General features: G+C 41.4%; 1 protein-coding gene and 1 long non-coding RNA gene across 2 annotated transcripts; one reads left to right on the top strand and one right to left on the bottom strand.

Annotated features, from left to right (window-relative positions):
* Positions 1–12,421: 12,421 nt before the first annotated feature.
* On the bottom strand, positions 12,422–15,366 carry LOC132455150 (uncharacterized). The gene is made up of 4 exons (XM_060048897.1): positions 14,521–15,366; positions 14,162–14,317; positions 13,637–13,729; positions 12,422–13,254 (listed from the first exon to the last, which is right to left on the bottom strand). Exons 1-4 carry the CDS (start codon positions 15,364–15,366, stop codon positions 12,931–12,933), a joined length of 1,419 nt encoding a protein of 472 aa, XP_059904880.1. The 3' UTR covers positions 12,422–12,930.
* Positions 14,859–16,004, top strand: LOC132455163 (uncharacterized). The gene is made up of 2 exons (XR_009525109.1): positions 14,859–14,997; positions 15,119–16,004. It is a non-coding gene; the product is annotated as an uncharacterized LOC132455163 (long non-coding RNA).
* The last annotated feature ends 8,179 nt before the right edge of the window (positions 16,005–24,183 follow it).

Genomic DNA, 24,183 nt, shown 5'->3' on the forward strand with positions numbered 1-24,183 from the left:
TCCCTTTTCCATGCAGTCAACACAAACTTGTACCATGTACGTTCTGCAACGTTACCAAGTAAAACACGACAATTTACCCAGTAATTAAGCTGAAACTGTACTGTAAAAGGAAGCCTCGTTTGTTTCCATGGTATTACCAGGTTCTTACCATATAATTTGTAATACATTATTCCCTTTTCCATGCAGTCAACACAAACTTGTACCATGTACGTTCTGCGACGTTACCAAGTAAAACACGACAATTTACCCAGTAATTAAGCTGAAACTACTGTAAAAGGAAGCCTCGTTTGTTTCCATGGTATTACCAGGTTCTTACCACATAATTTGTAATACATTATTCCCTTTTCCATGCAGTCAACACAAACTTGTACCATGTACGTTCTGCGACGTTACCAAGTAAAACACGACAATTTACGCAGTAATTAAGCTGAAACTGTACTGTAAAAGGAAGCCTCGTTTGTTTCCATGGTATTACCAGGTTCTTACCATATAATTTGTAATACATTATTCCCTTTTCCATGCAGTCAACACAAACTTGTACCATGTACGTTCTGCGACGTTACCAAGTAAAACACGAAAATTTACCAACTAAGTAAGCTGAAACTACTGTAAAAGGAAGCCTCGTTTGTTTCCATGGTATTACCAGGCTCTTACCATATAAGTTGTAACTGGTTATTCCCTTTTCCATGCAATCAACACAAACCATATATGTTCTGCAACATCGTTCACCAGTAGTTAAGCACTTTAATTGTTGTTATAAAACCCCAAACCACTGTTGATGAAAGGCATATTAAAATTAAACAAAATCAAAAGCTTATCTTTCAAACAATGCATATCTCACAAACAGGCACTGAACACTGAAGAAATCTGACAAAAAAAAGAGCCGTCCACATCAACTCAATTTGAATGTTACTGATGGTGTTTTCATAAAACACATGACAGTGTTATGCAGTGGTGTCAAGTAACGAAGTACAAATACTTTGTTACTGTACTTAAGTAGAAATTTTAGGTATCTTTACTTTACTCGAGTATTTTTTTTTCTGACAACTTTTTACTTTTACTCCTTACATTTTAACACAATTATCTGTACTTTCTACTCCTTACATTTTTAAAACATTCTCGTTACTCTTGGTTACGGTTTTGTTTCAAAAGTTTCAAATGTGCGCCATTCAAATATACTGATTTCGAGCGTAATTGGATGAAGCATAGAAACCCATAACACTCATTGGCTTCTCTGCGTATGACGCAAAACAAGAGGCTAACTTAAATATGCAAAGCGCGGCAAAGCCGGTCAGTGTCAAAGATATACTGTTGGCAACTGTCACTGCGAGATGGCTGAAGGCTCTGAAGACAGAGGAGGACATCAAACGCTTCCACATCCCTGGCCCTATCTTGAAGAGGTGTTTGAAATTGTGGGAAGCAAAAACGACTCATGGTGCATGCGCTGCAAACTTTGCCAACCAAAGAACCATGTACTTTCAGCTTTCAAGAACTCTCCGTCTAATCTCAAAAAACATATAGAGGTAAGCTCTGTATTATTATTATATTATAATAATGGTCGATTTAAAATGCTTGCTACAGCTTGACTAGTAGTGGTGCAACGGTTCACGGGTTTCCCGTGATCCGTACGGATCAACCCTCACGGTTCGGGACGCAAGTGATCCGCGGATCGGCTGATAAAAAAAAAAGTTGTGCGTTGACGTGATCAGCGCATGTTTAGAGGACAATTCCGGTATTAACAATATCATCAAGTATCGTAGCGAAATACAGTTTATGTTGTGTTTTATTTGGCGTTCCGTAAATCCTATTGAAACGTAAACCGGAACCGGACGTGTTTATGTTTGGTTGTAGTCTTTTCGCTCGGTTCGCCGTATCGACAGTAGGGCTAGAACCGAGCGAAAAGACTACAACCAACCTCCCTTGCAATGAGCAATGAGTCTCCCAACCGAAATCAATGGATTTACAAAATGCCAAATAAAACACCACAGAAACTGTATTTCGCTACCAAACTAAAAAAAAAAAGATAAGGATGTCTGCATTGCCTTGGGAGAGTGTAGACTCTAAACTCTCCCCAGGCAATGCAGACATCCTGAATTGTAAAACCAGGGTTAGGGATAACCCTCACCCTAAATATGCCTATTTTCACAGAGAAAACACCCTAATCATCTCGGGAGATATAAGACCCTTACTGCAAATGCCCAGAAAAGAAAGCCAGGAGCAGATGCAGCAGCAGATGAAGGCCCACCACCAAAACAGGCAAAGTTATGGGAGACCAGAAGAGTGTCCCAGGCCAGTGTTGATAAAGAAGTCCTTCATTTTATCATCCAAGGCCTGCACCCACCTAATCTGGTTGAACAACAGGGTTTCGTAGATCTGGTTCATCATCTTCAGCCCAACATCAATGTGATGTCACGCAACACTGTTGTCAACAAAGTAGAGAAAGTTGCTCTTGAAATGAAAATCAATTTGAAAACTTCTCTAAGTGGAATTGAGTTCATTGCAACTACCACTGACTGCTGGACAGCATACAGGCGTGGATTCCTTGGTGTCACAGCCCATTGGATAGACCCCCAAACTATGAAGAGATGTTGCGCTGCCCTGGCCTGCAAACAGCTGAAAGGGTCACATTCTTTTTCTGCCCTTGCCAGTGCTCTGAATGAGATCCACACTGAGTTTAACATCCGTGACAAGATTACCCGCACCACAACTGACAACGGCTCAAATTTTTTAAAAGCTTTTAGATTGTATGGTCAAACCAACGAAAACATCAACAATCCAGCACCTACAGCAGCGAGTGGTGAAGAAGATGATGATGGTGGTGAAGATGAGAATAATGAAGACCAGGATAGCGTGGAGTTTGTTGAAGCTGGAGCCATATTAGATGAAGATGACTGCCTGGAGTATCAGCTTCCAAAACACCATCGTTGCGCCTGCCACCTTCTGAACCTGGTGTCAACTGTTGATGTTGAGGAGGCAAATGTCAGCACGGTGTACAAGCGGGTCTCACGTTCAACGTTTTCAAAGTGCTGGAGCCTTTGGAATAAGAGCGCCAGATCCACCACAGCAGCTGAGATCATTGAAGAAAATTGCAAACTCCAGCTTTTGAGGCCTAACGCTACAAGATGGAATTCACTTTTCTTAGCAGTGGAAAGGATTGTGAGAATTGCAAGAGAACAAGGAGAAGGAGCCATCACAGCTGTTTGCTGTGCACTTAAGATCCCCATGTATGTACCTGCCTGCATTTACATTTTTAAAGCTGAATTATATATTTTTCACTTTCAATTGAAAAGCTATTAAACACTATATACAATCTATTAACTACCCCTCTGCACAGATGATTAGCATTTTAAAATTGGTTTGTTATTGAATTGAAGGTGTTCAATGAAATTAATATGAAATGTTGTGTCTATTATTTGTTGTTTTAATAGGTTCACTCCTGTCGAGATTGCATTTCTGACAGAATATGCAAAGACGATGAGACCGGTCGCAAAGGCCCTTGATGTTCTTCAAGGAGAGACCAATGTGCATATGGGGTGGTTGGTCCCTACAATAACGCTTCTCAAGGCTAAGCTCCAGCACTTTTGCATTTCCTCAAAGTTCTGTGGGCCCTTGATTGATGCACTCCTAGCAGGCATTGAAAAACGGTTCGGACAGATCCTTACCGATCCAGAGCTGATTGCTGCAGCAATCCTAGTCCCAAAATTCAAGACTAGCTGGACCAGTGATGAATGCATCCTAATACTTGGTAAGTGTTGCACTGTTTGCTTTTTGATAGAAGCTAATAGAGGATATTCCTGCTTTGAAGTATCTCTAACATACTAACAGTGCAAACCAATGACAGCGTAGCAGCGAAGCGTAATTCTAATTCCCATGCATTTCAACAGGAGACAATCCATTGTGACATAGACCACCGTTTTAAGCGAAACCAGCAGAAAAAGTTTAATCCTTGAAAAATTGCAGGACTGTGGTGTTTGGGCTTGTTGTTTTCCTGTTATGTTATATAAAGACAAGTGACTAGATAGCATACTAACTGTCTATCCTGCTAACTAGCTCACTAGTCAAGTCTCTTATGCTATTTCCACACCCTACACCACGCCTACTCAAAGCGTTGGAAGCGTAATGCACCATAAGAAATTACGTAGGAAATCAAAAGCAATCTTTATTTGTAAGCCATATAAAGTTGATAAAAATCATAATGCCATCTTTCAGTGTTGTAATTTCAATGTTTTAATCCAGGTCCATGGTCCAATTTGGTCCTATTTTTGTTTTTCTATTCCATAGGCCTTGACTATATCAAAAGTCACTTGAAAGACCAAGTTGTGGAGAATCAAGGAGAGAGCTCCCATTCTTCAGAGGAGGATGATTTCTTTTCTGCAATCAAACAGACCAGTTCCCAAGAAAATGCCAAACAGCTTGAGATTTACCTTGGATGCCAAGGTGATACAGTTGAGATACTGAAGTCTTTCCCGGCAGTATGCAACCTTTCATTGAGGCTTAACACCGCACTCCCAGCCTCAGCAGCCTGCGAGAGACTGTTTAGTGCAGCGGGACTGATCTTCAGACCAAAAAGGGCACGTATTGGTTCCAAGAACTTTGAAAATCAGCTTATTTTGAGGCTAAACAGAAGATTCTGGTGATTGTATAGGGTATGCCATTGTACTCTCTGTCCTACACAAACTACTGACGTACACTGTCTCACACACTGACCGAAATGCTCCTGTGACACCAATGGTGTTGGAAGTTCAATAGTTTATCTCCAGTTTTACTACCCAGTTTTTGAAAGGGATTATGGACAAGCATCCCTCCCTCACACACACTCTCTTTCTTTCTCTCACACACACACTCTTTCTTTCTTTCTCTCACACACACACACACACACACACACACTCTCTTTCTTACTCCACACAGACTGATACGCACTTCGCAGTCTATTTATCTCCTCCACAGGCACTCAAGTTCTCTACAGTCTGTTGCTCCTAAAATAATGTCCTGGTAGTTTTGCAGGCCAGGGTATGTCATGAATATTACTACCTCAGTTGTGAGGTTTTTGAATTCCAATAAAATTTGAGAAAAACATGCTCTTCGAGTTTGTGGTCCTTGACATTATTATTATATTTTTTGTATGTCATTTTTTTACCATGTCTTGGGCTCCATGTAGCACTAATCAGCTTTCAATTAAGCTATTTCTTACAGTCGTGTCAATTATATGAGGTCCATTAGTTTAGCTTTAAATGTTTAAAAAATATATATATATTACGGTTACTTTTTACTTTTATACTTTAAGTAGATTTTAGAGCCTGTACTTTTCTACTTTTACTTAAGTAAAGCGGTTAAGTTGATACTTTTACTTTTACCAGAGTCTTTTTAAAATCCAGTATCCATACTTTTACTTAAGTAACGAATGTGTGTACTTTTGACACCACTGGTGTTATGGCAAGTGACCACAAGGAAGACTGCTTCAACCTCTACAATTTGAATGAGTGGTGAATGCCATGCAGCAATCTGCCTATGGGAGCATCTTTGTGGTCATTCGCAAACCAATGAGTCCACTCGATGAATGATAGATGACTCTTTAGTGTCTTCTCTGTGAGGTATCCCTGCAGTCTCCACATCTGGGATTTGAAGGCTGACCAAGACCTGACCAGGTACCTCCAAATCTCCCCTTCCATACTGTAATAAAGAATCAGAAGACAAGAAAATAAACATTAGGACTGTCAATTAATGAACATTTCTAGAACATGTAGAACTCAAAGATTATTTTGTTTATCAGTTAAGAAAGGATGCTGGTCCTCTGTGCAAGAACGTAAATTACGTTGTTGCACAGACATTGATGGCGCCAACATGTGTTTGTGATTTTTCGCGATACGGTGTCCTAAACCGTCCTCAACATACTAAGCCCGTAATGTATTGCACTTATGTTGATGAATCCGATTGGGTGGTAAACCGAATATCCGGCGAATATCAAACCGGAGGCTAACTTGCACCTGTTGAGGTGGCATGCTCCGGTAGAGCTGCTCTTTAGCATCGCGCTAACCGGGGCTAACAGAGCCTGTCTCTTCCCGTCCTATTAACTGTACTTATGGGAGAGAGCCCGATTAAATCCGGATATTTTAATAAATTGGGTGTTATAGGTTTTAAACAACATGTCCGAGTTATTTGAATGACTCCGCTAGCTCGATGCTAAAGGACTAACCGGAGCTAACAGCCTGTCCCCTCCCATCCTATTAACTGTATTTATGGCTATGCCTTTTTCTCTTTTCAATATGACCAAACACAATGGCCAGAGGACCAGCATCCTTTCTTAAATGATAAACAAAATAATCTTTGAGTTCTACATGTTCTAGAAATGTTGTGTTGATTGCACACAAAAATGGTTTGTGTTGATTGCATGGAAAAGGGAATAACCAGTTACAACTTATATGGTAAGAGCCTGGTAATACCATGGAAACAAACAAGGCTTCCTTTTACAGTACAGTTTCAGCTTACTTAGTAGGTAAATTGTCGTGTTTTACTTGGTAACGTCGCAGAACGTACATGGTACAAGTTTGTGTTGACTGCATGGAAAAGGGAATAATGTATTACAAATTATATGGTAAGAACCTGGTAATACCATGGAAACAAACTAGGCTTCCTTTTACAGTACAGTTTCAGCTTAATTACTGGGTAAATTGTCGTGTTTTACTTGGTAACGTCGCAGAACGTACATGGTACAACTTTGTGTTGACTGCATGGAAAAGGGAATAATGTATTACAAATTATATGGTAAGAACCTGGTAATACCATGGAAATAAATGATGCTTCCTTTTACAGTACAGTTTCAGCTTAATTACTGGGTAAATTGGTGTGTTTCACTTGGTAACGTCGCAGAACGTACATGGTACAAGTTTGTGTTGACTACATGGATAATGGAATGTATCTATTATAAATTATATGGTAAGAACCTGGTAATACCATGGAAACAAACGGCTTTGTACCCAGTATTTAAGAAGATGTACCATAATACTAGAGGAAAACTGTTCCTGCAGAGGTTGTTACCAGGTAAGTAATTCCATAGTGGTAAATCGAATAAACCCTTTCTAAATGGGAAATGGGTGTAGCTACGAATAATAACTAAGAAAAAGTATTTTATTGGAAAGTACTATGCTAATTTCTAGATAGTACATCATTAACCTTGGGCTGTTAACAACATAAACCTTGGATAATAGGTGTTTCTAAGAATTGGTTGCCTAATTTCCTAGGAAGTACACAATATCGGAGTTATTACCAACCTAAAACAGTTACAACTACACGCTACTTAGTTGAGTTGATGGGTAATAGTGGAGGTTTTACTTAGTACAGCTGTAATTCCTCTGTATTTACCTTCTTATTACCAGTGGTAAGTACACAGTAATACACTATAATTTACCGGATAATTCCTCTGTATTTACCTTCTTATTACCAGTGGTAATTACCCAGTAATACAATATGATTTACCATGTATTTGCCGGGTAACTACCTCTGTATTTACCTTCTTATTACCAGTGGTAATTACCCAGTAATACACTATGATTTACCATGTATGTACCGGGTAAATACCTAGTTATTAGGGGACTGTAAAAGGCATCCAAGCTAGACTAAGGAGCTCACCGGATAGACCAGCTTTGCCCAGCCTGTTCATAGCGAACGCCCAGTCCATTGTCAACAAGATCGACGAACTCAGACTTAAGGTACGGCCACACCAAACGCGTTACCTGCGTACCACGCGTATAAAATCGGCAATTTTTCCATAGGGAAGCATTGGTTTACGCGCGTATGAGGTGCGTACACGCGTATCATGCGTACCAAGCAACATTTTACTCGCTGTAGGGGCGTATGAGGCGCGTATATATACGCGCGTATATATATGCGCGTATATATACGCGCGTACACATACGCGCGTACACATACGCGCGTATATGTACGCGCGTACATATGAGGTTCTGACTCTGAGCCCCCACGACGTGAGACGGACCCTGCAGCACATCAACCCCAACAAAGCTACTGGACCTGACGGAGTACCAGGGCGGGTTCTGAAGCACTGTGCAGCGGAGCTGACTGCGGTGCTCACGGACCTGTTTAACACCTCCCTGCTGCAGGCCTCCGTCCCCACATGTCTCAAGACAGCCACAATCATCCCTGTCCCAAAACAATCAGCCATCAGGTCCCTCAATGACTATCGGCCAGTGGCGCTGACACCAGTGGTGATGAAGTGCTTTGAACGTCTGGTACTGGGGCACTTGAAGAACAGCATCCCCCCCTCCTTAGACAACCATCAATTTGCCTACAGGGCAAACAGGTCGACGGAGGACGCAGTGTCACTAGCCCTCCACTCTACCCTGACACACCTTGACCAGCGTGACAGTTATGTGCGGATGCTATTCATAGACTATAGCTCCGCCTTCAATACCATCCCCCCGCATAAACTTGCCACCAAGCTGGACCACCTGGGCCTCAACACACACCTGAGCAGCTGGGTCCTGGACTTCCTCACCGGCCGACCACAGACTGTGCAAATGGGGAGACAGGTCTCCTCCAGCATCACCCTGAACATCGGTGCACCACAGGGTTGTGTGTTGAGCCCCTTCCTCTTCTCCCTCTACACTCTCGACTGCAAACCCACCCACGAGGCCAACACCATGGTGGTAGGCAGGATCTCAAGCAACAACGAGGCTGCCTACAGGACAGAGGTAGAGAACCTGGTGAGCTGGAGCAGAGAGAACAACCTGATCCTCAACGCAGCAAAAACAAAGGAGATGATCCTGGACTTCAGGAGGAAGACGAAGCCCTTTGTCCATCACCCCATCACCATCGACGGCCAGACAGTGGAGGTTGTGCAGAACATCAGGTACCTCGGGGTCAACATCAGCCATGACCTGACTTGGACCGCCAACACCACCGCGACGGCCAAGAAAGGACTTCAAAGGCTTTACTTCCTGAGGTGCTTGAAGAGGGCATGTCTCCCACAAAAGCTGCTGGTGAGCTTCTACAGGTCAGCCATCGAGTCAGTTCTCAAATACTGCATCACCGCATGGTACTCTGGCTGCACCACAGATGATAGGAAAGCTCTCCAGCGCATCATTAAGACGGCTGAGAGGATCACCGGCACCCAGCTCCCCAGACTGGAGGACATCTACCAGACCCGCTGTACTCTGAGGGTTATGGGCATCCTCAGAGACAGCACAAACCCTGGACACTGCCTCTTCACTCTCATGCCCTCAGGAAGACGATACAGGACACTGCCCGCCCGCACTACAAGACTGCAGGACAGTTTCTATCATGGAGCTGTGACACTGCTAAACTCCACTCCCACTCTATTGCCACACTGATACTCCCCATCTCATCTCATACACACATGATTGCACTATTGCACTTCAGGACTTGGACTTTTTAAAACATTTTATTTATATACGTATTTTATTTATGTGTGTATATATATATATGTGTATATATATATGTGTGTGTATATATATATATATGTATATATGTATGTATGTTTGTGTGTGTGTATATATATATATTTATATATTGCTGATACTGATTTATTTATTTATTTTATTTATAGAACTGTGCAACTGGAGGAGGACTGCTCCATACAAAATTTTGTTATCTTGTATAATGACAATAAAGATTATTCTATTCTATTATTCTATTCTATATAGCAGTCGACAAATGTCGCTCATCCAGGATAGCTTAAAGGACAATTCCAATACTTAGCACATTGAGCCCCCTTTCTGGGTTGTCTTTCATCCTAGACAACCCAGAAAGGGGGCTCAATGTGCTAAATACCGGAATTGTCCTTTAACTCAAACAAGTCCCAACAAGCACACAGGAGCATAAGTGATATTGCAAAGTATTCTTTTGACCTGCTCCCCTTCACTACCAGTGTTTGAGTGTGAGGCAAAAAGCTATACACTACAAATGTTTAACCATTCATCTAAATAAAGTCCAAAGTAGGCACCAAAGTATTATGCAAACATGCATTTTAACAATCACAATACTAATGCATAAAAAGTGCATAACAGTTTGGGGAAGCAAAATCTTTACCATATAGAACACCTCTACCAAAAAAATAATCCTGCAAGTTATTATAACGCAACTATCAACATTTCATCCTATATTTTGAAAATACATTTGAACTAGTAAGTCCAAATATGGTTATCATTGAGAAAGTTGTCCTCCAGCAACTAAATCACTTCCTGGCATCAACTGGTTGCTATGACACCTTCCAATCAGGATTTCGACCCCTGCACAGCCGTCTTAACACAGACTCTGGCAAAACCTCAATACTAATGCTACTTGACCTCAATGCTGCATTCGACACTGTAGACCATACATTACTTCTGGAAAGGTTAGAAAACTGGGTGGGGCTTTCAGGCACTGTCTTAAATTGGTTCAGGTCCTACCTACAAAATAGGAACTACTTTGTTTCCATTGGCGACTTTGTATCAGAATCAACCAACGTGACATGTGGAGTCCCACAAGGTTCGATCTTAGGACCCTCTTTATTCAACATCCACATGCTCCCACTAGGGCAAATCATGCAAAATAACAATATTGACCATCATTGCTATGCTGATGACACGCAAATCTATGTATCGCTATCACCAAATGACTATCGGCCCATAGATCTGCTGTGCCAGTGCATTGAGCAAGTGAAGGAATGGATGTGCCGAAATTTCCTTCAACTAAATGAGGACAAAACAGAGATAATTGTATTTGGTTCTAAAACGGAAAGGCTTAAAGTAACCCAACACCTTCACTCTCTGTCCCTGAAAACATCAATCAAAGCCAGAAATCTAGGGGTTATCATGGATTCAGATTTAGATTTTGACAGTCACATCAAATCAGTTACAAAATCTGCATATTATCACCTTAAAAATGTAGCAAGACTTAGAGGGCTCATGTCCACCGAAGACTTACAAAAACTTGTACATGCCTTTATCACTAGTAAGCTTGATTACTGCAATGGTCTCCTCACAGGTCTCCCAAAACAAACTCTGAGGAAGCTTCAGCTTGTTCAGAATGCTGCTGCTAGAGTTCTAACAAAGACCAAAAAATTTGATCATATTACACCAATTCTGAAATCGTTACACTGGCTTCCTGTAGGTCAGAGAATTGATTTTAAAATCATGTTGCTAACCTATAAATCCCTACATGGTTTAGGCCCAAAATATTTAACTGATATGCTTCCACTACATCAGCCTTCTAGACCACTAAGATCCTCTGAGACCAATCTGTTAATTATCCCCAGAGTAAACACAAAACATGGGAAAGCAGGATTTAGTTACTATGCAACAAATAGCTGGAATAAACTCCCAGAGGATTTAAGACTTGCCCCAACTCTGAGCACCTTTAAAACAAGACTGAAGACTTTTATGTTTGCTATAGCCTTCTGCTAAAATCTTAAATACATTGCACTTTCTAAAAAGCTTTTTTAACTTTGCCTCTATTTTCTATTTTAATACTAAAATGCCTTTTTCTATTTTACCCATTTCTTTGCATATGTTTTTCTTTTACTTATCTATTATTTTATTGTATGACAATGTTTATATGTGAAGCACTTTGAGTCTGCCTTGTGTATGAAAAGTGCTATATAAATAAAGTTGCCTTGCCTTGCCTTGCCTTATATTTAACCAACATATTAAGATAGTTTCTCAATATAATGACTTGCAGGTTGTTTTTTTACTTCCAAAAAAAGAAACAAAAGTATATATGAAAGGCACTTAAATTAAATCAGACTAACAGTGTGCATAACGATGGATGACACTAACAGTAACACCTCAGTAAGGTATTTGAGCTCTAAGCATTAACAGATCGTATTTTTTGTTATTTTGAAAACACATGGAAACAAAAATGTAACCTTTCCACAGAAAATGAAAAAAACTCCTCTACGAAAAACCTGCAACAAAATCAATGTGTATGATCTTGTGGTTTGAAGAATATTTGTCTCTTTAAACACAAAGGCAAAAAAACCCAAAGAGGCTTGAGTTTCACGGGCCCCATGTCTTAAAGGATAAATGTGGTGTAAAATGGATCTGGGATGTTTAATATGATAACGAGATGGTATGTCCGTTTGGGAGCAAAATAGCGCCTCTAGACGCATTCTTAAGTTGGCTGTTTTTAGCCGATTCTACCATCGGTAGAATCCACCCTATAAACTTGGAATCATGGGGGCATCGTCTCATGTTAAAAACGAAATCGCTATTTAAAAGGCTAGAAGTAGCCCGACACTTCTTTGGTTGTATAATAAGGGTCTTAAAATATAAAAAGAGGCATTGATAACTTTGTAAGTGTACAGATTGTTTATTAAAAATGACATTTTATACACACAATACCATCAGTAGTTCACCCGTCTACGCCATTTTGTATTTAAGACTTGATAGGTCGATTGACGATCGATTGACGAACACAGAGCTTGTGACATCCGTGAACAATACGCATGCTCCATGTTCGCCAAGATACTTATCGAGTCTTAAATACAAAATGGCGTCGAAGGATGAACTACTGATGGTATTGTGTGTATAAAATGTCATTTTTAATAAACAATCTGTACACTTACAAACTTATCAGTGCCTTGTTTTATATTTTAAGACCCTTATTATACTACCAAAGAAGTGTCGGGCTACCTCTAGCCTTTTAAGTGGTTTAAAATAGTGATTTTGTTTTTACCATGAGACGATGCCCCCATGATTCCAAGTTTATAGCGTGGATTCTACCGATGGTGGAATCGGCTGAAAACAGCCAACTTAAGAATGCGTCTACATGCGTTTTTTCTCCCAAACGAACATACCATCTCGTTATCATATTAAACATATCCCAGATCCACTTTACACCGGATTTATTTACCTTTAACATTGTTCTTCCCTAGGCCATTTTTGGGTCCAGAAAAGGAATCAATTGTGATGCGTGTCATTACTGCAAGCTTTGAAGTCTGCCATACAGATTTTGGACTTTGGGGGACATCTTGTGTTGCTCAAGGTGCATGATGATTTTCTGGAGCACTTCGAAAGTAAAACGAAGGGGTTTGGGATAAGCAAGGTTAAGTGCATATAGCAAACCTAGAAGCAGGGCACAAGCTGAGGCAACTGAAGTCAGTCCATGCAACATCTTCACGCCCTCGATGACAATGCCTATGTCTTCAGGTGGCTCCTGCGGTCCTTCCCCGTCCTTTCGAATGACAAACACTGCCACAGTGAGATGCTCCAGATCCCTTTGAATGTCCTCTGGTCCAGAGTCCTGAAGTACATGACACAAAACATCACTGTCATCACTTTGCACTTTTATTCACGCCTCACATTAAAAGACAACTGCAAAATCACATTGACTTCATTTCACTGAATAGTGCTTTATGGATTGGAGCCCTTTATAGGCTCAGCCACACATCTCATTATTGGCCAAGCCTGGTATCATGACAGGGTCAAGTACTTTGTGTCTTGATGTTTTGCAGGACTCCGACCTTTTCACCAGTAGCTCTACGCAAGAATCACTACATATATTATAAATACAACATGTAGTCAATCCAAACAGGTTTCAGTAATTATAGTTGACAAAATTGTCTATGTTTTACAGGATAAAAATGATGAGATGAGCTGAAGTGCAAATTGCTGTAGAAACGTACACGATATTCCTTGATCAGGTCATCTGCATCCTCGCCGAGGAAGATGATGAGGGCTTTCAGGACACACTCCCTTCGAAGATGAATGTCCTCAGTCTAGGACAATAAAATCTTGATTAATTTAATCTTCAAAATCTCTGAAACTCTTTTCACTAGGAGCACTGTGGCCACTAACTGAAAATGTATAAATCTAAACGGTTCTGGATCTTCACAGCAACCTCTCTTCTGCTCCTTATAGTCACTGACGTCTTGTTTACATCCCATGCGGTTTCCTACTGGTATGCATTTGGTTCTAAAATAACACGTGCCAGAAATAACGAGCATAACATAACTTGGTAAATAAACAGGAGCGTATAGTGATTATTTTAGTTAATCTTCTTTGCTGCCAGCGGAGGCACGCTATTGCTCCCCTTAGCTACCGGTGCTGGAGCTAAGATAATCCGGATGATGCATCTTTAATAGATAGGGGTACCGTGACACCCTCTAAGCAACCAAGGAAACTTGTTACTTTTGATGCTCTAGATGTACCTGGTCCAAAATGTCCATGATGTCAGCATTCTTTTGGCGTGTTGATCCACCTTTGGCACGGATGACTCTGATTAGCTGACTTGAGTGGATGTCCAACTGGGCGAAGAACATATCCTCAAGAGGAACAGCCATGAGCCTCAGGAACTCTGCATTGATCTAAAACAAATGACAGTGAATAAATAAAAAGGAAATGCAAATTACCTCACATACAATCTCAGTTTTAACAACGTAAACACTGAAGCCTGCATATTACACAACAGGCAAAATGTCAATGCAACGAAAAGTTTAACTGAATATGTAAATTCTGTCAATAAACAATGTTCAATTCAAGAGTCATTTCAGTTCCATTGTTACCATACCTCTTTCTGATGGAACAAGGCAGGCCACCGGTCTTTAAAGTCTTGAATGCTGGGTTCTTGGTTGACCACCTCTTGTCGTCTGTAGGCAAACGTGCAAGCCATTTTGTCCGTGATTACCCTTTCATTGTTCCTCATCTTGACATCTGTCAGAAGTTCTATTCTCTCCTTTTCCATGCTGTCCTGAGTTTCTCCAGTAGGGAAGGATGGATAGAAGTTGGCTTCGGCTCGTTTTGGCCTCTTCACCTTTTTAGCAGGGAAAGCATCCATCGTTGATTTCGATCTCAGGGAATTTACTGACAGCTCTGGACACCCCAGCACTTTGAGTTGAGTCCGGTAGTTTCCCATTTTGTACTTCAGTCGCTGTTTCCAGCCGTAGCAGCCATTGAATGAGCCAGGCTCTTTTAAACAAGGGTGCTTTTTGATTAAGGCCTCTGCAACTGTGCAGAAATGTGCATCCTCCGGGTAGGCCTTATATCGGTAAATTTCTTCAACTACTCTATTCAAGATATCAGATTTTATTCGGGAGCTCAAGGTAAACAACTTGTTTCCAACCTGGCACTCAGAATTACCTTTCACTAACTGCAACTCCGTGTCGTAGGAAAATTGAGGAATTGGAAATTCCTCTGGCCACTGCTTGGTTCGAGATGACAGAGACTCGGGGGATGAAAGCAGTATAGTGTCGTTTGATGCCAGTGAAACACAGTCATCCGACTCGGATGAAACAGAAGCAGAGGATGCAGTGGCACTGATCAACGTTGTTTGCTGGATGACCTTGATTGTCCCCAAATCCTGGAGTTCAGCAGTAGAGTTCAGATTGAAAAAGTCATTGCCAAAATCTTGGTCCATGTACTGCAGTTTCAAGCTGCACTTTAATCCGAACGTACTCCTTATCGTGCCGATAAGGTCATCTAGTGACTCTGGTATTCCATTGGGAAGTGTCAGTTTTTCAATGTTGTTGTCCCTCAAAATCAGAGAGACGCCGAGATCGTTTAATGGCCTGTGGCATGTGCCACCGCGACCACTGACATACCATGGCATATGCCGTTCTGGAACGGTAACTGCCGTTCTGAAACGGTAACTGCCGTCGCGACCACAGACATACCATGGCATATGCCGTTCTGGAACGGTAACTGCCATTCTGAAACGGTAACTACCGTTCTGAAACGGTAACTGCCGTCGCGACCACTGACATACCATGGCATATGCCGTTCTGGAACGGTAACTGCCGTTCTGAAACGGTAACTACCGTTCTGAAACGGTAATGCCATGGCATATGCCTTTCTGGAACGGTAACTACCGTTCTGAAACGGTAACTGCCGTTCAGGTGGAACGGTAACTGCAGTTCCCAACAATGGTATGTGACACCAGCATAACTCCTCCGTATAATTTCAAGACAGGTATTGCCATAAATGTAAAGGTATATATTTGGTATTTATTGACACAATATCACAACATAACGCCGTAAATAAAGGGATTTACACGTTTCTCTCGTCCGTGCTGTTGTTATGATATTTCCGATCTGTTTGTTGTTGCTTTTGTAATGACAGATGCTTTTGAAAACAGCCGGACTTGCTCCGGTGACGGTAGTTATAGCCTAGCCTTCTAGGTGGCCATAGAGCTATAGTCTATTGCTTTGTTCCAATATCCATACTATCCGCAGTCATTATACTTTATTTTAGTATGACTTCTTTTTTATATAGTTTGAGTACGTAGTGCGTTGCAATTAAGATCAGGGCGAAAGGAAGTGTAGTGAAAGGACCCGGATGGTATACTCAAAACGGTCAAACCGATGAGTGTGGAATCGTGGATTGTACACCTTTCGTGCTCCACGGCAGCGATCTTAGCTACGTAGCTGAAGAGGCGGAGCCAGGCTGAGCCAACGTCGGCGCATTTTCTTTAATAGGTCCATGCATTTTCCACGTATCCTGCATTAATGGAGTCATTTTGTTGTTTTAATAGCTTTATAACTACTATGTGTAAAGTGTTCACCGTTCAAAGCGAGATGTTTAATGCGGTTGCGATCGTAGTTTCCGTTAGGGGTGGCACTGTAGGCTATGGCTAGACAGTCATCCATTTTTCCACTCGTGTTTTATCAAGATGTTCTAGTAGCGTAGCCTATAATAAAGCCTACTGTTTGACTGCTTCAGCTCATAACTATTCAATAGGCCAAATATTAAGTTTTGCATTTGTTGTTATTGGTGTTTAACCAAATAATTTAAGCAGGCCTATAGGTTCCTATCATTTAACCCTGATCCAGTGTCATAAACCTTTCTATATCGACATGATCCAGTGGTATCATGGCATACAGGCCAAAAGTTTTTCCGCTGGCAAGCCAATTATGTTAATCGGAAGTTCCATTTCCTACTGGAACCACCGTTTTTCCGCTGGCATGCCACTCATGTAAAATGGTATTACCAGTTTCTACTGGCACCTACCGTTTTTCCGCTGGCATGCCACTCATGTAAAATGGTATTACCAGTTTCTACTGGCACCTACCGTTTTTCCGCTGGCATGCCACTCATGGAAAATGGTAATTACCAGTTTCTACTGGCACCTACCGTTTTTCCGCTGGCATGCCACTCATGGAAAATGGTAATTACCAGTTTCTACTGGCACCTACCGTTTTTCCGATGGCATGCCACTCATGGAAAATGGTAATTACCAGTTTCTACTGGCACCTACCGTTTGCCAGTAGATATTCCTTTCCTGTGGTATTTGCCCGTTCATACACACATACCACTCATGATTCACAGCTACACAATCATTCTTATAAAAACGGTAGGTGCCAGTAGAAACTGGTAATTACCATTTTCCATGAGTGGCATGCCATCGGAAAAACGGTAGGTGCCAGTAGAAACTGGTAATTACCATTTTCCATGAGTGGCATGCCAGCGGAAAAACGGTAGGTGCCAGTAGAAACTGGTAATTACCATTTTCCATGAGTGGCATGCCAGCGGAAAAACGGTAGGTGCCAGTAGAAACTGGTAATTACCATTTTCCATGAGTGGCATGCCAGCGGAAAAACGGTAGGTGCCAGTAGAAACTGGTAATACCATTTTACATGAGTGGCATGCCAGCGGAAAAACGGTGGCCTGTATGCCATGATACCACTGGATCATGTCGATATAGAAAGGTTTATGACACTGGATCAGGGTTAAATGATAGGAACCTATAGGCCTGCTTAAATTATTTGGTTAAACACCAATAACAACAAATGCAAAACTTAATATTTGGCCTATTGAATAGTTATGAGCTGAAGCAGTCATACAGTATAGGCTTTATTATAGTCTACGCTACTAGAACATCTTGATAAAACACGAGTGGAAAAATGGATGACTGTCTAGCCATAGCCTACAGTGCCACCCCTATAGGGACCTGGCTCTGGTGCACTAACCGGAAACTACGATCGCAACCGCAATAAACATCTCGCTTTGAACGGTGAACTCTTTGCACATAGTAGTTATAAAGCTATTAAAACAACAAAATGACTCCATTAATGCAGGATACGTGGAAAATGCATGGACCTATTAAAGAAAATGCGCCGACGTTGGCTCAGCCTGGCTCCGCCTCTTCAGCTACGTAGCTATTAGATCGCTGCCGTGGAGCACGAAAGGTGTACATCAATCCACACTCATCGGTTTGACCGTTTGAGTATACCATCCGGGTCCTTTCACTACACTTCCTTTCGCCCTGATCTTAATTGCAACGCACTACGTACTCAAACTATATAAAAAAGAAGTCATACTAAAATAAAGTATAATGACTGCGGATAGTATGGATATTGGAACAAAGCAATAGACTATAGCTCTATGGCCACCTAGAAGGCTAGGCTATAACTACCGTCACCGGAGCAAGTCCGGCTGTTTTCAAAAGCATCTGTCATTACAAAAGCAACAACAAACAGATCGGAAATATCATAACAACAGCACGGACGAGAGAAACGTGTAAATCCCTTTATTTACGGCGTTATGTTGTGATATTGTGTCAATAAATACCAAATATATACCTTTACATTTATGGCAATACCTGTCTTGAAATTATACGGAGGAGTTATGCTGGTGTCACATACCATTGTTGGGAACTGCAGTTACCGTTCCACCTGAACGGCAGTTACCGTTTCAGAACGGTAGTTACCGTTCCAGAAAGGCATATGCCATGGCATTACCGTTTCAGAACGGTAGTTACCGTTTCAGAACGGCAGTTACCGTTTCAGAACGGCAGTTACCGTTCCAGAACGGCAGTTACCGTTCCAGAACGGCATATGCCATGGTATGTCAGTGGTCGCGACGGCAGTTACCGTTTCAGAACGGTAGTTACCGTTTCAGAACGGCAGTTACCGTTTCAGAACGGCAGTTACCGTTCCAGAACGGCATATGCCATGGTATGTCAGTGGTCGCGGTGGCACATGCCACAGGCCAATAAACGATCTCGGCCCTACTGCAAAATCACTTTAAGTCTGGCAGTTGTGGAATGAGCCATGGCAGTCTGAAAGGAGAGCAAAAGCACAATAAGGTGTGAGGCAAATAAAAAATACTGAACTATCCCTTTTTAATCAAAAAAAAAAAAAAAATTGATGTCCTGTAATTTACCTTCTGTAAGTGGACCACATTTGGCTTTCGGTATGAAAAATAAAATGTATTGAGAACAAAATAAAACAACATTACATGGAGAGGGCTCATCCTTTAAACATGGATATATCTTTTCAATGTGACAAGACGCATCCCTCCAATTTTGTAGTCCGCCAGTGGGTATGTATCATGTAGTTCTTGTGGCTCAATAAGATCCACTTTCTCGACTGGGGATGGTTTGAGATCAAAAGCTCTATAGTGTTCAATATACCATCCAATGAGCTTCTTCACAATGAAGATCAACTTGTCCTGCAGTATCACCATTTGGATGATTTCACCAAACTCTGGCAGTCCTCCCAGTGAGCCTTGGATCAAGATCATTCCACACTTGTAGTTTAGTCCATCATATGTCATGCTTTTGGCCATGCCCACTGTGTCCATATCTGAAGACATCTGTCTCAGAGCATTTGAAATGTCCTTGTTAAGAACATCGATGTGTACAGTGGAAACATTTGTCACTTCCAATAGAGGTCTGGTAAAGCTACATGCATGCAAATGATGGGCAATCTGATACTGATGTCTCTCTGAAAGGGAAAGTAGCACATTTTAGAAGCACCTGATATTCCTGGCAACTCTTTTAAAAAAGCTATGCTTTGCTTCAAAACGCATCGTCCATAGGGAAACTAGTGGACCAAACTGTTGGATCAAATATGGGTAATGCTCGAAGAAATTGTGTTTTGGTTTAAGGTGACAGTCTGGGAAAACCTCTTGGAATCTAATTCTGTGCTCAGAGATCTTAAAATCAAGATGCAATGGAGTCCTGGGTTTGAATGGGACTGACGACCAGATCAACAATGTCCTTCAGGTCTGTTAAGATCTGCCAAGCGGGCTCTTCACAGGGAACTCTCCGCCCAATCAACAAAGGCAAAAATCTGATTAGACTCCAGTTCTCATGTGCATTTCCCCCAACAGTTTTTCTGGACCCAAAACTGAGAGGCACAGGATGAGGTCGATTAGTTTTGTCTGCCCACTTAAAGTTGAAAGATGATATTGCATCATTTAATGCAGGTAATGTGGTATACTTTTTTTTTATGAATACACTCAGGCAAAGTGCAAGTTCAAAAGGAACAATACCTTCGAAAAGATCATGCACGATATCGGGAGGAAACCCAGAGGTAACGTCAAAATAGGAGAGGTGCTTTGATAAAATACACTCCGATTTCACACCATAATAATTAGGCAACCCATTTTCCTCAATTGTTCTTAAATGATCGGCATGAATGTCTTTGGTTCTCAAAGGAAAGACGCCGCTTCTAACTTCTTGAGTCTGGATGTCAGCTTTTTCTGCAGTGCAAAATCTGCATACATATGACCCTGAGAAATTCTCAACAAATCCAGCAATACCGTGTGCCCCAAGGTTGTCAGCAACCACAAACTGAACTGTGCCTTTTATTGTTCTGCCCAACTTCGACACAAATATCCCTTTCTGTTCCAAAATGACTAGATCATTAAGAAAAGGTTCCAACACTTTATCATAGCCATAGCACTTCAGATCAGTACTTTTGATTAAAGCTGCCAAATAGATGGAGGACAAAGCAGAGTTACAGCCCGGTGGTAAATTGCTCAGAGTCCAATACAAACCACAGATTTTATGCTTCCTTCTGGATGTGCCAAGGGGATTACATATTTCAAAATCGTCAATATATAATATCAAGGAAATGCTTTCCTGTTTAGACAAAAGTCCAGTCTTTGAACAAGGCACCATCAAAGAAAGATCTGTATATCTGTGCACAAGTTCCATGTGGTTCTTTATCTACATTATTCAAATTAACAGCCTGATCTAAGATTGTCTGGCAGTCAAGAATTTGTACCAAAGACTTTAAAATTGAAATATATTGGAATGACTTTCTATTATTTTGGTCTAGTATACATTCCACTGGTTCCACTACATTAAAGTGTAACTTATAGTAAGCCTTTCGCCTCCAAGCACTGGAAAGTGGGCCTTTATCTCCAATTGCTTTTTTAACAGGGTTTGTATCACAGAGTGCACTGGCTAGTTTTTTAACCACTGACTGGTCAAACTGGCAACCATTATCTTTTAATACTTGGCTAATAGTCTTTTGAGTGATTGGCAGAGAAAGAGAACCAATGAAATAGTTAAACTCCTGCAGAAGTTCATCTACCGCAGCATTTGACACAAGAAAGATGTTTTCTAACTTAAGAAGGACTGACGCAAGTTTAAGCTCGATATTCTTCTATAAGTTCTCAGGAACCACATCGACAAAAGCAGAATCTAAATCGTCATTGCTCTCTATACGTTCCCCATTTGAAATATCACTGGCAAGACTGGCAAAGGATTCTGTAACAGAATTAATACCAGGCTTAAAGATATTCCCTGTCCCAGAATGTTTCCTGTATTTATGGCTTTTGAAGTTCTCACATACGTTGGTTTTAGTCTTGGAACACGCATGTAACAGTCTCCTTATTTTTAAGATGATTAAAGATGTGTTGAAAAAATTCCCTCTCAGGGGAGAGTTGATTATGAACACAAATATGGCATGTGAATGTTGATACGGCTTTGTTGATAGCTTGTTGGGCAGGGTGATTCCTTGATAAATGGCTCAGTAGGGCATTCCAAGTCTTGAATCTACATGTACAATGTAAATAGGTACATGGATATGAATGGCCCCGTCCGTAGTGCCTATGATTCAGTTTGTAATGCTTGAGCAGCTCAGATGTTCTTTTTAACACAATCCCACAGTCCTTGCATCTCCACATGAAGCGGAAAACTGAGAAAACAAAGAAACTGGCTTTACTGGGAGTTCCTTTGTAGGTTGAATTTTTAAGGAGATAGTGGTGGTGGAGCCAAATGTTTTAAACACAACAGTTTAAACAATCCGTATGCCACTGTATCATCCTATCATCCACCGTATGCCATGCTTTTGACTTGAATCATAAGCCCTTTTTTTAAATGAAGCCCCTGGAGTAGCCCCAGTTTCATTTTATAAAACACAATAAACTCGAAATGTGTAGCAGCCTTTGCAACTTCATGCAACGGCCATAGTTGCCCGTAAATAGTAATTGAAATGCTGCAAATTAATATTTATTCACACTGACTGCGTAAAAGGTGATCGTCGTAAATGGTATGATAAATATGAAACTGCATTCCTATCTGACTGAGGCATCAAAGACAGCAACAGTGTAAATGTAGTTTGTAATAGCCTACCATTCACCTTAATATGAATGACAATAAATTCCATCACATGCAGGTATTGTTTAAATATTACAGAACATATTTCAATGGTTATTTGGCAATAAAATATCTCTGTATTCATGATGCTGATGCTTTTTTTTAAAAGAGGATTGAGAAACTGTGCCTTAAGGGATACAGTTATCAAAAAAAAAGAAGAAGTCTGTTGATATGTTTCTGTGTGCATCTGCGAGAGACAGAATGAGAGGTCCGTTGATATGTTTCTGTGTGCATCTGCGAGAGACAGAATGAGAGGTCCGTTGATATGTTTCTGTGTGCGTCTGCGAGAGACAGAATGAAAAGTCTGTCGATATGTTTCTGTGTGTGCGTCTGCGGGAGACAGAATGAGAGAAATCTGTTGATATGTCTCTGTGTGTGCGTTTAGAGGAGACAGAGTGAGAAAGGCTGTGTGCGTCTCTGTGCGCGTGTACGCAAGAGGTGATGTTTCTGTGTGTGCGTTTGGAGGAGACAGAATGAGAAAGGTCTGTTTAGGTGTGTGTGTGTGTGTGTGTTTGTTTGAGAGGGAGCGAGAGAGATAGCAAGGAGAGATAGCAAGGAGAGCTAAAGTCGAAGGACGATCGAGAGGGACCATTTTCCCTCTAGACAGTTGGAGGTAGCGATAGAGTGCGTGTTTTTCTAACAATGAACGGTTGTTTCAGGACCACGAGAAGGGGCTCTGTATGGTTTTCAGGCCCAGAGTGTAATCCCCTTTCCCATATGTGTAGTCCTCCCATTTGAGGTCCCCGTCCACCATATTTGAAGTCCTCTACTCCACCTCATGTTGTAGTTCCCCTCCCTAAAACCATATGGAAGTTAGAACCTGTGAGGGTGTTTTGGTTCGGCCTGACGAGGCCTGTACCAATTTCGGTGGTCAGCTTCTAGTTTTGTGTATATAGAAATTTGGAAAGGGGGAGCAGTATTAAGTTATATATAATAAAGTGAAAAGTTATTTGTGAATGAAGGGACAGAAGGATCTTTTTGTGTGTGAGAGATAGTTATTAGGCCTTGTTCCATGATGGAGAGTTGAGGATGTTGCATTCCAGGCTTATCTGTTAACGGTCCTAGCTGCTGCTTGACCCTAAGGGGAGCGAGGAAGGGTGAGAGAGAGAGAGAACACATTTCCCCCCCCATTTGTCGACCTACACCATTCAGGCAGTACAGAGAGACACACTAACACACAGTACAGAGAAAGGAAATAGAGTGCGTTCAACTGAAAGCGTGTGGTGGCCATACGCCATAAAATACCACATATCAAAGGAATGCAGGTAGAGCTCTGTTGAGTTTTCAGGCTTTGATAAATTTGTAGTTCCCTGTCTGCCATGTTTGAAGTTCCTTGTAGTCTCTGTCCATAGGTTTCACCTGAACAACCCCTCTGCTGGCCGAGAAAAGGAACTACCCATGGTTTCTCTCACACCCAGCCCCCAGAGCACACTCGCTTTCAAGGCGTTATGGCCGCACCCAACGTGGGAGGGAGACACAGAGAGAGAGAGAAGCCACATTCCACCCTTATCTGTTGTCTTGCACCAAACAGCACCCCGTACTGAGGAGGGAGAGAGAGCGTGTTCTCCCGAAGGAGGGAGAGAGAAACAGGGAGACACACAGTGGATATTCACATTATGGCTAATTTGTTTTAGTTTTAGTTTTGTTTTTTGTCTTCCTAGGACAACAGTTATCATTCATGATGATGAACATCGAAGTTCATGAGGAGGTTATAAGGACAATAACGTTGATACTTTAATAGGACAACAGTGATGCTAATCTAATGCAATTGGACTAAAGAAGGTGTTGCTATTAACTAAGTGATTCATATTATTTTCACACAGGAAAGAATAATTGAATAAATAT

This window comes from Gadus macrocephalus, chromosome 4 (assembly GCF_031168955.1).
Source record: "Gadus macrocephalus chromosome 4, ASM3116895v1".
In the NCBI taxonomy this organism is placed as follows: domain Eukaryota; kingdom Metazoa; phylum Chordata; class Actinopteri; order Gadiformes; family Gadidae; genus Gadus; species Gadus macrocephalus.